This window comes from Aspergillus ochraceoroseus (genome assembly GCF_002846915.1).
Source record: "Aspergillus ochraceoroseus IBT 24754 chromosome Unknown P175scaffold_4, whole genome shotgun sequence".
Lineage (NCBI taxonomy): Eukaryota > Fungi > Ascomycota > Eurotiomycetes > Eurotiales > Aspergillaceae > Aspergillus > Aspergillus ochraceoroseus.
The window spans coordinates 641650-653939 of NW_024468479.1; the positions used below are offsets into that span (position 1 = coordinate 641650).

General features: G+C 51.4%; 4 protein-coding genes across 4 annotated transcripts; 1 reads left to right on the top strand and 3 right to left on the bottom strand.

Moving 5' to 3' along the window:
* Positions 1–294: 294 nt before the first annotated feature.
* P175DRAFT_0493000 (uncharacterized protein) lies at positions 295–2120 on the bottom strand (the record flags this gene model as incomplete). Its single annotated transcript, XM_040895934.1, has 2 exons — positions 295–1822; positions 1927–2120. 2 exons carry the CDS (start codon positions 2118–2120, stop codon positions 295–297), a joined length of 1722 nt encoding a protein of 573 aa, XP_040752059.1.
* A 492-nt stretch (positions 2121–2612) lies between these two features.
* Positions 2613–9867, bottom strand: P175DRAFT_0478744 (putative ubiquitin-protein ligase E3 component (UBR1)). The gene is made up of 2 exons (XM_040895373.1): positions 3169–9867; positions 2613–3088 (listed from the first exon to the last, which is right to left on the bottom strand). Exons 1-2 carry the CDS (start codon positions 9366–9368, stop codon positions 2821–2823), a joined length of 6468 nt encoding a protein of 2155 aa, XP_040752060.1. The 5' UTR covers positions 9369–9867; the 3' UTR covers positions 2613–2820.
* Positions 9868–9935: 68 nt separating this feature from the next.
* Positions 9936–10712, bottom strand: P175DRAFT_0557352 (cytochrome b-c1 complex subunit 9; the record flags this gene model as incomplete). Its single annotated transcript, XM_040900767.1, has 4 exons — positions 9936–10260; positions 10340–10388; positions 10456–10631; positions 10701–10712. The coding sequence occupies 4 exons, from the start codon at positions 10710–10712 to the stop codon at positions 10198–10200; spliced, it is 300 nt and encodes a 99-aa protein (XP_040752061.1). The 3' UTR covers positions 9936–10197.
* Positions 10713–10941: 229 nt separating this feature from the next.
* P175DRAFT_0501294 (putative RNA binding protein Pym) lies at positions 10942–12271 on the top strand. Its single transcript, XM_040897133.1, has one exon. The coding sequence runs from the start codon at positions 11128–11130 to the stop codon at positions 11791–11793; it is 666 nt and encodes a 221-aa protein (XP_040752062.1). The 5' UTR covers positions 10942–11127; the 3' UTR covers positions 11794–12271.
* Positions 12272–12290: the final 19 nt, after the last annotated feature.

Consider the following 12290-nt stretch of genomic DNA (forward strand, 5'->3'; position numbering starts at 1 on the left):
CTATGAATATCCCCCTTTGCTTGAATGTGTTTGCTACTTTGTGTGACACATCGATATTGGTTCTTCTTGACAGGTCAACCCATATTAGGGGAAGAAACCCACTCCCCTACCCTAACCTAGGGTGGTTGTCTGATATTGGGTTCTCGACTGGACTGGAATCGTCATCCTTGGGTAGAGTTTGCCAGGCTTGCTTGTAAAAGTTAGCTTGGGTGTAAGGCAAACTTCTGGGAAGTTTGACTATGATGTGTTCATCATCATCGATTCATTCATCGTTCTCTGTCCTCCGTAGGTAGGTTAGCTCGTCTTCCGTCCCTCGAGCACTTGCAACACATCAGAGGCGCTGTCTTTGTCGCCCTTCTTCTTCTTCGGCCCGCGCTTCCTCTTCTTGCCTCCGCGCTCGTCCTCCAGTAGCACCGTCTCGTCGTCCTCGTCGTCCTCGTTGCGACTGCCTCCGAATCCGTAGTCCATGTCCATCGCATCGAGTGCTTCGCGACGACGAGCTTCCTCCAGGAATTTCTTCCGTCGAAGAAGAGTGTCGCGATCGACGTCTTCCGCTTCTCCAGCGCCCTCTTCTGAAGGCGAGCCTTGTCGTAGAGCAGCAGCTCTCTTCAGAGCGGCGAGAAGTACAGGATCTTTGGTTAGTGGGTTGAATCGATTCGTCTCCACAACCTCCTCCGTAGTTGTCGTTGCAAAGTAGTTCCGAGGTTGGGCCTCGCCCACCGGTGTAGCCTTTGCCTCTGACTCCATGACAGGGGCTTTCTTCGCTTGACTTGACTTCTCTCCATCTGAGTCTGAGTCTGACGAACCTTCATCGGAGCCTATATCGCCCAGAGGATCGTAGTCGGCACCTACGCCTGCAAATATATCATCGTCGTCATCATCATCATCATCATCATCATTTTCCTCCGGCTTAGCTCTGGAGGCAATCTCAGCCGGTACCTCCATCCCAAGCGGTTTGGCATCTTTGTCGGGAACCAGAAGCCCACCAGGAGCCCCCGATACTCCAGGTTTATCCAGCCATCTGACCTTCCTCTTCGTCTTGCCCTCAGCGTCCGTGATCAAAAGAACCTCCCTCCGTCGACCAGTTTCGTCTTGTTCAACCAACCGCTTTTTCTCAACTTTGGATCCCCCAATTCTTTTAAACCGATCACCCAGAGCCGGCTCACTCGACGGCGCCGCACCAACACTGGCATCGCCACCTGCCGCGGCCGCCCTACTCGCCTTCAACTCCCGTAGAATCTCGTCCCTTGTCTTCCTCTGCGCTGGAACACCCGGTGGTGGCGCCATACTCCCTTTCTTCTTCTTCTCCCTCTCCCGTGGCGCGGAAGGAAGTACCTCGCTCCCTTTCTCCCCCAACACCCGATCAAACTCCCCATCCACATCATCGACGCCCACCATCTCTCCTACGTCATCCGCCCTCTCTTCAGCCGTTGAAATGTCCTCCCCAGCTCGAACCCGCCTCAGCAAATCCCAATCCAACCCCTTAATCATATGCGTACTGCCCACATCCCCACCAACCCCAAGTTGCCTCCGTAGCCCAGTAAAAGTGTCCTCGTCAACCACTCCCATTTTAAACTTCTCTTCGAGCTCCTCGAGCCTTTTCTCGACGGTCGACGTCTCCGACTCCGCTTCCGCTTCCTCGTTGGCCGCCGCCGCGTCCCCTCGCAACCGCGCAGCGCGATCCTGATACCCAGCCGGAAGCCGGGTCCCCTTTGGCGCAGCAGACGACTTGAATTTCTTCATGGGTGGCTGCGACGACGACGACGACTCGCGACGGTGTTCAGCTAGTTGGCGCGCGAAATCGGGGGTTGTGACTGAGCGACTGTTTCAACGTATAATATTTTTGATTAATTAAGATATATATAGATATAGATATAGATGTGCAGCGGGATAAATGTTCACGGGTGAGGAATCAATCAAACATACGGTGTCATGGGGATGCTGGATCGCATGCGTGATCCTAGTGCACGGCTGGGGCCGCCGGTCGTCGAGCCTGCATGTTGCTGCTGTTGCTGCTGTTGTTCCTCTGGGGATTTCTGGTCCGCATTCCCACTCTTGGGGGTTGATCTTGTTGAAGAAGAGGTGTCGAAGAGGAGCCGGCGGAATTGATTGTTATTCATGATGCTCGTTGGTGAGTGCGTGCGTGCGTGCGTGCGTGTAGCGCGACGGTGGATTTCCGAGCGAGATGTTCAAAAAAAAAAAAAAAAAAAACGAGAACTGATATGTCAAAGATATAAATTAAATATTGTTCCTGTCCATGTTATCTTCCTCTAGGGTTCCTTTGCAGAGGTAGAAGGTAGAAGGTAGGTAGTGGTGGTGACTGAAGCTGGGTTGGAGAAAAAAAGATGGAGCTGTGGGACAAAGCGTATGTAGTGTCGGTGCAGGAGGAGGAATTCCGCTGACGTCGCCGTGTTTCGACAACGACGCCTAATCTAACCCTGAAGCATTAGATTGATTTATACGGGCTATTAACTACTTGAAGTGCGGGTATTTAATGATAATTTGTGAGGTATGGAGAAAGTGTCATCTGGTAATCTGTGTGGGGGAGAGGGAGGACTACATCTGATCAAGGACATGAGCCGATATCAACCGGATTACAGTCAATAATAAATATAAAACCAAAGAGGTGCCATTTTATTTAATATAGACATCCAATACAGCATCAACCGCAAACTAATGGAGCGAATAAAACATAACACAAACCGGCTTTTGGACACTGGTCATCAGGACAAATCAATAAATCTGTAGCGCAGGCCAAGTTCTAAAGTCAGTGCCACGAAAGGTACAAGAAAAGGAATCATCATATATCTAAGGCTTCGCTCAGATAGTCTCCCAGCCTCCGTTGTTAATCTCAGCCTCCAGTCTACGGCTGATAGTTGCGGGAACACCATGGGACAGCCACACATCGCGAAGAAGTCTGTCATATCGTTTCTGATTGAGAATTAGTTGCCGGTTCCGTCGGAGGCCTGGGTCGACTTCGCCGTGTCGGTCGAGGTACGGAGCAAAGTGCCATGATCCGCTCTGGTTGTGGAGGTAAAGGACGGTGCATTTACGGATGTTAATGAAGAGGCCAATGTTTTTGCCACATCTGTAACGATTGAGTTAGTAAGTGACTGGATGAGAAGATGCATAGAATAAGAAAGAAAGAAAGAAAGAAAGGGGGCCTACTTTTGAAGATGCTGGCTACAGCCACCTAGTTTGTTCTCCATGCAACAAACCGCCTGTGAGCAGAAAATATCCCCGCAGAAAAGACATATGCTCGGGTCGCTGAGCTCTTTCTTCGAGTTAGGGCAGCGACGTCGGTTCGCTTCCTCAATTAGGCTGTCAAAGTATTTTGGCAGGCCGACTAACTCGAAGATTGCTGGATGAGCAAGGCTAGGCCAGAATTTGTTGTCTCCGATGCGGATGCCCGAGCGGGAGGCGTTCCAGTGGAAGATCCACCCAGAGATAATACCATCGAAGGGGTCGCCGGTCTTACGGGCAGGTTTAATCGAGGAGAAGATATCGTCAAGAGAGGGCATATGCAGGGTCTTGGTTAGACGGTCTAGCTCGGAAACCCCGACATCGCTGAAACCGGTGCTGGGGAACTCCACGCCATGTTGGACATGAAGAAGAATGACCACCTTACGCAGGAAGGTCAAGGCGTAGCTAGAGACCAAACGACGCAGGGCGATTATCACGCCCGGGGTGGCAGAGTCCTCCCCGTCCTTGACGTAGCCACTCTCGGCAGGGGAAGACGACCCCGCCGCGCGTCCAACTGAATTGGCCTTGAGCTCTGCGACAACGGTGTTGAAGAGCTGTCGGGTAGCTTCGAACCGCTCGTCTGATAATTCCATTTCCAATAAGTAGTGTGCATCGCCGTGCTGAGCTAGCTCTTCCTTAAGCCCAATAGGCGAAAGAATGTATGTGGTGGTAACCTTGACTATTTCAGCCACGTAGCACATCTGGACTAGATGGCGAATATCGATGTTGAGAACGGGTAAGAGCGAGAGCGAGCATTCAGCTAAGAAGACAAACGTATCTTTGGCAAGTAGTGGCTCAATCTCGCGCATGTTGTTGAGGAGAGCAGTGCCTCCCAAGCAAGGATGACCTACGAAAAGCTGGCATATCTTCTGGACATGCATTTCGTGGTATTCATCGACAGACCGACTTGGGCTACCGCCGCTGCTGTACAGGCCTCCAACTGCGGCATAAGACAGGGCTGTTTCGGCGAGTACGCGGAGATGGGTCAAGGTCAGTTGAGGAATCTTGTCCAGCAGGGTTGTGCCGGGATCGGATTCAACTCCGCGCTGTGCGATCTCAGTTGCAGCAATGCTGAAACCAAAGGTCTGGAACAGCGAGTCCGTATGGACAAGATCGTCATTAGTCAGAGTATCAGGTGGATGGCTGAAAGTGGAATAGATATGATTCAGTCGGAGAGTTTTCTTCAGTCGTTTGTAGATCTGCAGAAGTTCAGACATAGGGCTGTCGCTTGGGCTAGAGACTTGCTGGAGAGGACTTGTGGCGGGAGGATCCTCCTGAGCCGGGAAAAGACCAGGCATAGGCATTCTAGCTGGCGGGATGTAATGCGCAGTTGATGGAAGCGAAGACGACATCAGCTGATCCACCTTGGTTGCAAGAGGAGGCACCAAGCTCTTGGACAGGTAATCCTGGAATAGGCCTTGGTATGCCTGTGCCTGTAGCTCGCTATTGTCCCCAAGAAGTGCATAATTGAGTTTGTGAGACAGAACAGACTGGACTTCGACATTTACAAAATCCTCAAAGGTCGATTTAGTGTTCAATAGACCTGGATACGACTCCTCCTTGCCTTTCCAGGTGATTGGGAGGAACGCGTTACCCAATGCCTTACAGAGAGGGCAGACGAATTCTTTATACGATAGACGTTCCGGATGGTTTCTGGCGATTTGCTGAGTATGACGCCGCTGCGTGGCAGTGAAATAAACCTCGAAACACGAGTAGTGCATGATATGCCCACAACCTGTCGTCACAGGACCACGAACGGTATTCTTCGCGTTGAAGCCTTTACTCAAGCCAATCTTTTCACCAGTAACTTCTCCTCCCGTGGAATCCAGCCGCTTTACCATGGTGTGGTTCTCACCTGCAACCCCAAATGGACGTATATGTTCTGCGGATTTATCTAGACTTGAAGGCGTCCTGAGAACTTCTCTGATCCAGTCCGGATCCTGGATATCAGTCTGTCTCAGAATGCCACTGTCCTGGATCAAGGCGAAGGTACCGAAGAGCCTCGAGTCATTGGTCTCCTCTTGACAGAGAATACAGGTGCCACTGGGGTACTTCCAAAGTTTAGTCTCTGGAGCCGCCTCAGGCTCCGACTCCAGGTCACTGAAGTCTTCCTCGCCCCAGTCTATCGCGCCCTGGTTGTTCAAGAAATTCTGCTGTTGCTGCTGGAATTGCGCCATCACTCTTGCCTGGCGCTCGAGAGCTTGCTTCTTCTTCAGCTCCTTCTCGCCCTCGATATCAATGGCCGGCGAGTTCGTGTCGATTCGGTCGAAGGGGAACGTGAGCGCAGCAGCAGCAGAGGCATAAGTCCTGGGATGCTTCTGCCAAAGACGCTTCAAAATATGACGGATCTTCGGGCCGCATGCAGAGAATTCATTCAGCATTGAAATCTTCTCCAGAAGTCCAATAATGGTCAAATTACCAGCCTGGGTGGCTCGAGCTTTCGTCAAAGCATTAAACACGAATGAATTTGGAGAATCCTCGTCAATTCTGTCTTCGCCAGTGCCGTCTTCAAGCGTTGCGGCAAGGATCAAATGCAAAACGACTTGGAGGAAGGTCTCAACACGGGTGGATGGGATGTTCGGGGTACGGTCTTTGGAGGACACCACATAGTCAAGACACTGGTGTACAATTTGAGCAAATAGTAGTGTCCGGGTAAAGCAAGCTAGGTCAGAGAATGCACCAGAAGCAATAGGGCGGAGCTTGGGCTCAAAAACGATATCCATCGCCTTTTTGCCGGTTTGTTTAGCCATCCATTCCTTAAAGATATTTTCTGCTTCGTCGCGCTGGTTCTTGGTGTAGTGGGCACTATACGGATCGATAAGATCAATGTACTCAGGTTTGAGCTCGAATGTACCCGTGTCATTTAAGCCTTCAGGGGGTCGAAATCCTGCAACTTCCTCTAGGACATCCTGGAACATGTCTGACTCGAGCAGCTTATCGCTTAAGCGAGTTGATAAATCAGAAAATGAGAGAGGCTTGAAGCAAAGGACGTGTGCGATATCCCGGCTCATGTTTTCTCGCATCACAGTCTCGCTGTCTTGATTACCGGTGAGCGAGTTGCGATCAGTCAACAGAATCACAAGCAGATGAACAAACTCCTCCGCAACGTCGAGTATCTGCGTATCTTCGTAGCCGGCACGTGGCATATAGTTTCTCGTCATCCAATCAACCATGCCAAACCTTTCAGCAATGGAAGCAAGAACTCTGCTGGGGTTACAAATCACCAACGCTGTCTGGAGCAAGAAGATATCGCGATAGTAGGCAAAGTCGCGAGACGATACTCCTCGGTATTGGGACATCTGATGGCGAAGGCTAAGACCGTTGCGCACCCACATGCCCGCCTTCATCTGTGCCAGCCAGGCGCACACTCGAAGTGGATAGTCGAACATGGAAAGCAAGATATCTTCGGGCCCAAAGTAGGTTTCGAATATGAACTTGTCGTTGGCCACTTTGGCGGCGCTAAAGAGAACATCACGCATGAGCTCCCGGCTAACGTTACGACCGCACTCGAGGAGCCAGGAGAGAGTGTAGTGGAGTGCGTGATGGAAACTCATTGAGCCCTTTTCCACCACAAAATCGACCACGCGATATCTAGGAGCCGGGCCAGGCACATCGACCTCGAAATCAAAGGGAGGCAACGTCTTGAAACGGATATACTCTTTAACCTCTGCCTGTTCAAACCGCCCACGCTCCAGACCGACTGAGTGGACTGCTGCAGAAATGGTTGCCACCGAAATCGCTCGCAGTAAATTTTGTCCTCCGTCAGCCTCGGGGTGTCTGAAAGCTTCACAGAATTGACGACAAAGGCGGTTGATCTCGCGCATGAGTATTGAGGCGCTGATCCATGCATCCGTCTCGTATTCGACGTGCTCTCCCACAGCTCGCACGTTGGGACAAATGCCCTGTGAAAGTTTCACAAGGTCCAGGAACTGCGAAAGATACTGCTCTTCCGTTCGGACACGATTCTGCACGTATGGAGCTTGCAGTAGATACCGTAGATCAAGGAAGAAATGATAGAGACGTCGGTTGGTCACGGACCCAGCATCAATCGCCAGCGTTGCCTTGGGGTTTACCTCATATGGCTCACCCACTTGTCTTGTAGTCAAGAATGTGTAGAGAATGGCCATAACCTTGGTGAGGAAGTTTCCGCGAACCACAATTTCTTCCGTAATGGAAGGAGTAGTGAGAAGTTGCAAGGTTAGATTAACGATCGAGTGATCCGGTTCTCTATCCGCAATCAGGTAAAGCTGCGCTAGTGCAGTGTACAGAGCAGACAAGCGCAAGCCCATAATTCGTTTGAATTGGGGAACGTTAACCACCGTCCCAAGATAAAGGTCGCGAAGGTCAGTACGCGTCTTCTTCCATAGCCTGAGGTCGAACAGAATCATCCAGTCGAGGCGTGTGCGTTGCCACAAGTCTTCATACGGCGGCAAGTTTTCGCCAGTCACTGGAGGCGAGGGTCGGACTTGCCAGTGGCTAGGGGTCTTTGCAGGAGAGGGTTTGACAACCCCTGATGGAGTTTTAGGGACAGTGACGTACACCATACCCGGGTTGTTATCGTTGGTGTCGTTGGTCTCGTTGGATGTGGTCTCATTCCCCGTAGGCCGTGGAGGGTCGTTACTCGACGGAGCTTGCTCTCCCTCTTGCTCTTGCTCGCCTTCCCGGGCCTGCTCCTCCGGTTCATCAGGTTGAACGGGGAACGATCTGGAGAATCTGAAGATCGCTCGGGCGATGTTCAGGGCGTCCTCGGTATTCGCCATTAAGATATCCTCGTCGTCGTCCACGTCTTCACGTAGTCTATTCAGGTCGATTTCCATCTCATCATCTTCATCATCAGCATCCACATCATTAATTTCAGCGTACTCCTCATCTTCTCCGGCTTCTTCCCCATTAGTGGGTTGAGCCTCGCCGTTTTCAGCATCGTCGTCATCGTCGTCATCATCGTCTGGGGTTAGGACCTGGCCTTGTGGCGACACGCGGAGCATCACAGTACGAATTGGCGCGTGGTCCATTCGCTCATGGTCGTCAATACCCTTCAGGCCAATATCGGCGTTGGAGGCACCGCTCCCCCGTTTCCAAGCGCTTAGCAACTCCTCGCAAATCGTATGGCGCAGGATTTCATTGTCATCTAGAATACTGCACCCTGCAATATCGGCCAACCACTCAACAATAGTCCCACACATCTGCTCTCGGAACGTGTCACGTGCAGATCGAATCGTAACAGTGACCTTGATCTGCTCAATGATCTTCGACACCGCCAGCAGTCTCGGGAGTTCCTTTGAGTACTTGACAACGCTCCTTCCGATATCGTTGGTTTCGTGTGCCTTCTCGTTTCCGAACCGGTCCCGTTCCCGACAAGCTCGACTGACTTGATGGGCGACATCTCGAATAGTATGCTTCTCGTCATTCCATAGGGCGAGAGCAAATTCCGGCTCATCTTCCTGCTGATCACCATCACCGTACCAGCCAGGTTGGAGGCGAGAGGCCTCCTCATCCTGCCTAATCCCTTCCTCGGTTTTCGGCAAGCGTAGCTGTTCCGGGGAGCAGGATATCACGTCACAAAAGTAGTCGAGTGCGCGGGACACAGTCATCCTAATACTATCCACCCAATCCTGCGGTAGCTGGCTATGCGCGTGCTCCTTGCCCTTCTTTTCCTCGTTGTCAGTATGAATTGCACAGAAGAGAGGCACCTTCCACGCCTCTTCATCCCCGCAATCACAGCAGCCACAATTCCCGGGAGACAGAGAGATCTGGTACTGGTGCGAGGTGTGGTCAGACGCATCAAAGCATCGACTACAAAGAACACAGGTTTCGTCCGCCGCACAAGTGACGCATCGATACGTCGCCTCGCCAGCGCGAAAGATATGGCCACAGCGTTTGCCCCGCGCAGCCTCAGTATATTCCGCCCCCTCAACAGCCCCCTGGGCCTCTGCTAGCCTCCATGATCCCGTCGGCAGGCCGTTCGGGAATAGTATTCGCAGGCGTTCTTCGTTGTGGCCGGCTAGAGAGCGAAAGAGGAGCTCTAGCAGGGCTTTCTCTGCGGCGGGCCCATAGCGGTATTTGTGCTCGGCAGGAAGCCGTAAAAGGCCATCACCAAGGATCTTTTCACATTCCGTCAGCATCATTTATCACCTTGAGACTTTGCATGTGACTCCCATCTAGCTGTGAAAGAAATAGGGCGAGGAAGTCGAGATCGACGAAAAGTGGCGGGACCCAAAGCTTGCGGTGGAGGATGAGGTAGGTAGGTACAAGCGATTTCAACGAGAATATAAGATGATCGTGGCAAGGGTATCTTAAGCACAATAGCAAATGCAAGAGTACTAGCTAACGATTAAGAGAAAGGAAGAGGAGGAAAGAAAAGAAAAGGAAACAAAAAAAGCTCTCGAGTAGAATTGTTAGTTGACGCTTAGTTATCGACAAGTGAAATCGATGTCACAAGTGTGGGGGGAGAGAGGGAGGGGGAGAGAAGAGGCGGGATAGAGCCGACAAACCAATGACTCTTTTACCACCTGAAGGCTGCAAGTGGGAAATCTTCTCCAAGCGAGAGTTGCTAAACTTGACCTCAGACGAGCTTAGAAACAGAGAGGAATGTTTTTGGAGTTCTGAGCTCAGATACATACGGAGTACTCACACTTTTTCAGGCTGTCGGGATGACATCGAGTCCCCTACGTACTAACTAACTAACTAACTAACAACCGCCGAGCTCGGCACCGACCGCACCACCCGGAGTGAAGGTGTCAACACAACACACGGCCACAATTGGAACAGTTACTGATGCAGAAAGGGAATTTGACATGGGAATCAAGGTCAGGTTACAGATTCGAAATTCTATTTGATACAGACACCCGGGATTATAACACATCCATCCCCCATGTATAGGTGTATAACGTCTGAGTCGACCATCCTCCGTAGTACCGCAGCATTCAATCGCTATTCAATATCCAAATATCATATTTACTCGTCATCCTCCTCCTCAGCCTTGTTGACATACTGGTACTTGATGTCCTTCCATTGGCGCTGGAGGTAAGAGAGCAGCAGGTTAGTGGTGGCTTATTCCAGGGACGGCAAGGATTAAATGTCGCAAGGGGGAACATACGCCGCGGTTCATGGTATCCCAGATCTTGTTGGTGGTGGAATCGAAGGCACTGTTTTAGAGACTGGTTAGGGATTGATGGATTATAGAGCAAGTCCGGAATTGGAGGGGACACGCACATCTCGAATGCGAAAGCGCCAGCGAAGATGCTGGTCAGGTAGACAGCATTTCGGCGGATGAGGCCCCTAGAAACCGTGCGAGAATATCTAGTTAGCAAGGCGAGTAAAGAGCGATCGGGACCATTAATCGGAGGTCCGGGGGAAGGGGAAACGTGCTGGTAGATGGCGGAAGCAATCTGCAACGGAGACCCCTGACGTTAGCCATTGAAGACGGGAGCTGGAGTGAATGGCATTAGATAACTTACTGCACCAGCCATTGTGACAAAGATGAGAGAGGTGGGGGGGGAGGAGAACGAATGAGTAGAGCGAAGAGACGACGTTCAAGACGGGGAGGTTGAATTGAAGTTTGAAGCCGCGACGGAACGAGAATTGAACGCAGCGGGAATTGCCGGCCCGATGATTGGCCAACCGCAGGGAAGCAGTTGTGCATGCATTATTATTGGCATTATCATGTCAGCGGATTCATAGAACTAACTATTATGTCTTTTTTACGTTGCGCCGGATTTCTCAGGAGTCGCGTTGAACGAGCAATTCCCCTCCCACTTTCCTTTTTGCCCATCTTCTAGAGCGATTCTCTGTGTTTTCTCCATCCTCACCGATTTTCTCCGACCACCCCTTCCTAGATAGAGTACCTCCCCGAGTACCTGCATAAAGCCAACCCCTGCAATAATCATGGCATCACAAAACACCACCCCCAGTGCCGTCTCCTCATCCGGAATCACCGTCGATGCAGTCACAGGAGAACGGTACATTCCTTCCTCCGTCCGAGCAGACGGGTCCAAGCGTCGTGAAATTCGCGTCCGCCCGGGATACCGTCCACCAGAGGATGTAGAGCTTTACAAGAACCGAGCCGCAGAGGCATGGAAGAACCGCGGGAAGACCGGCGGAGTGCCTGGAGCCGAGGGATTGAAAGAGCCTGAACCGACGAAACCAAGCAGCGCAGCCAGCAACAAGAATGCGAAACGACGAGAAGCGAAAAAGAAGGCCAAGGGCACCCCCGACGGCGCCGTAGCTGGTCCCAACGGCAAGGACATCTCTCAGATTGACAACTGGCGGGCGTCTTCGTCTCCACCGGGCGATAAGAAGCCAGCGGAGGGGCCAGAAGCCCCCGCAGCCGAGGTCGACCTGGAGGCAGAAAGGGAGAAGAAGGCACGCAATCTGAAGAAGAAACTTCGCCAGGCTCGTGACTTGAACGACAAGAAAAACCAAGGCGAAGCTTTGCTTCCTGAGCAGTTGGAAAAGGTGATCAAGATCCAGGAACTCGTTCGCCAGCTAGAGGCGCTTGGGTTTGATGGCAATGGAGAGAAAACGACCACCGAGGAGAAGCCTGAGAAGTAAATATATATATATATATATTTACGGTGATCAGTTGCAATCTTCTCAAGCAAACGCTATGCCGGTATCATGGCATCCTCCTCTTCCCATTCATGAGATCACTACACGACAACAACCGGTGCAAAACCGCTTTCATACATACTTGGTTTTGGAGGCTGCCGCGCCACTGTGACAGGATCCTGTATCATCCATGAATATCCAGTGTCAAAAGCCACTGTTCCTCTCCTCGGATCGTTTGCAAACCTGCAACTTACTATTAAGACTAAAGGTATTGGCATTGGAGCCTCGCAAATCGCACACAGCCAAGGGTCGCCCGCGGGAGCTGTCGCTCGACAAAGCAAAGCAATACCGAATCACAGATTTAAGGCATTGGCAAGACAGGATTGATGATTGGGATATGTTTTTCCTATTTACTTTCGCTAGATCTATTCAAACACGTACTTTTTAAATCAAAAACCTCCACAGGAGCATTACAGTGGGGAAGATCCACATTTCAGAGG

Excerpts from the sequence above, each read along its gene's own strand:
- P175DRAFT_0478744 (XM_040895373.1), bottom strand. The coding sequence starts at position 9,368 with ATGATGCTGACGGAATGTGAAAAGATCCTTGGTGATGGCCTTTTACGG. Across the intron at positions 3,089-3,168 it reads TGTAGCCAGCATCTTCAAAA|ATGTGGCAAAAACATTGGCC; the intron begins GTAGGCCCCCTT and ends CAATCGTTACAG.
- P175DRAFT_0501294 (XM_040897133.1), top strand. The coding sequence starts at position 11,128 with ATGGCATCACAAAACACCACCCCCAGTGCCGTCTCCTCATCCGGAATC.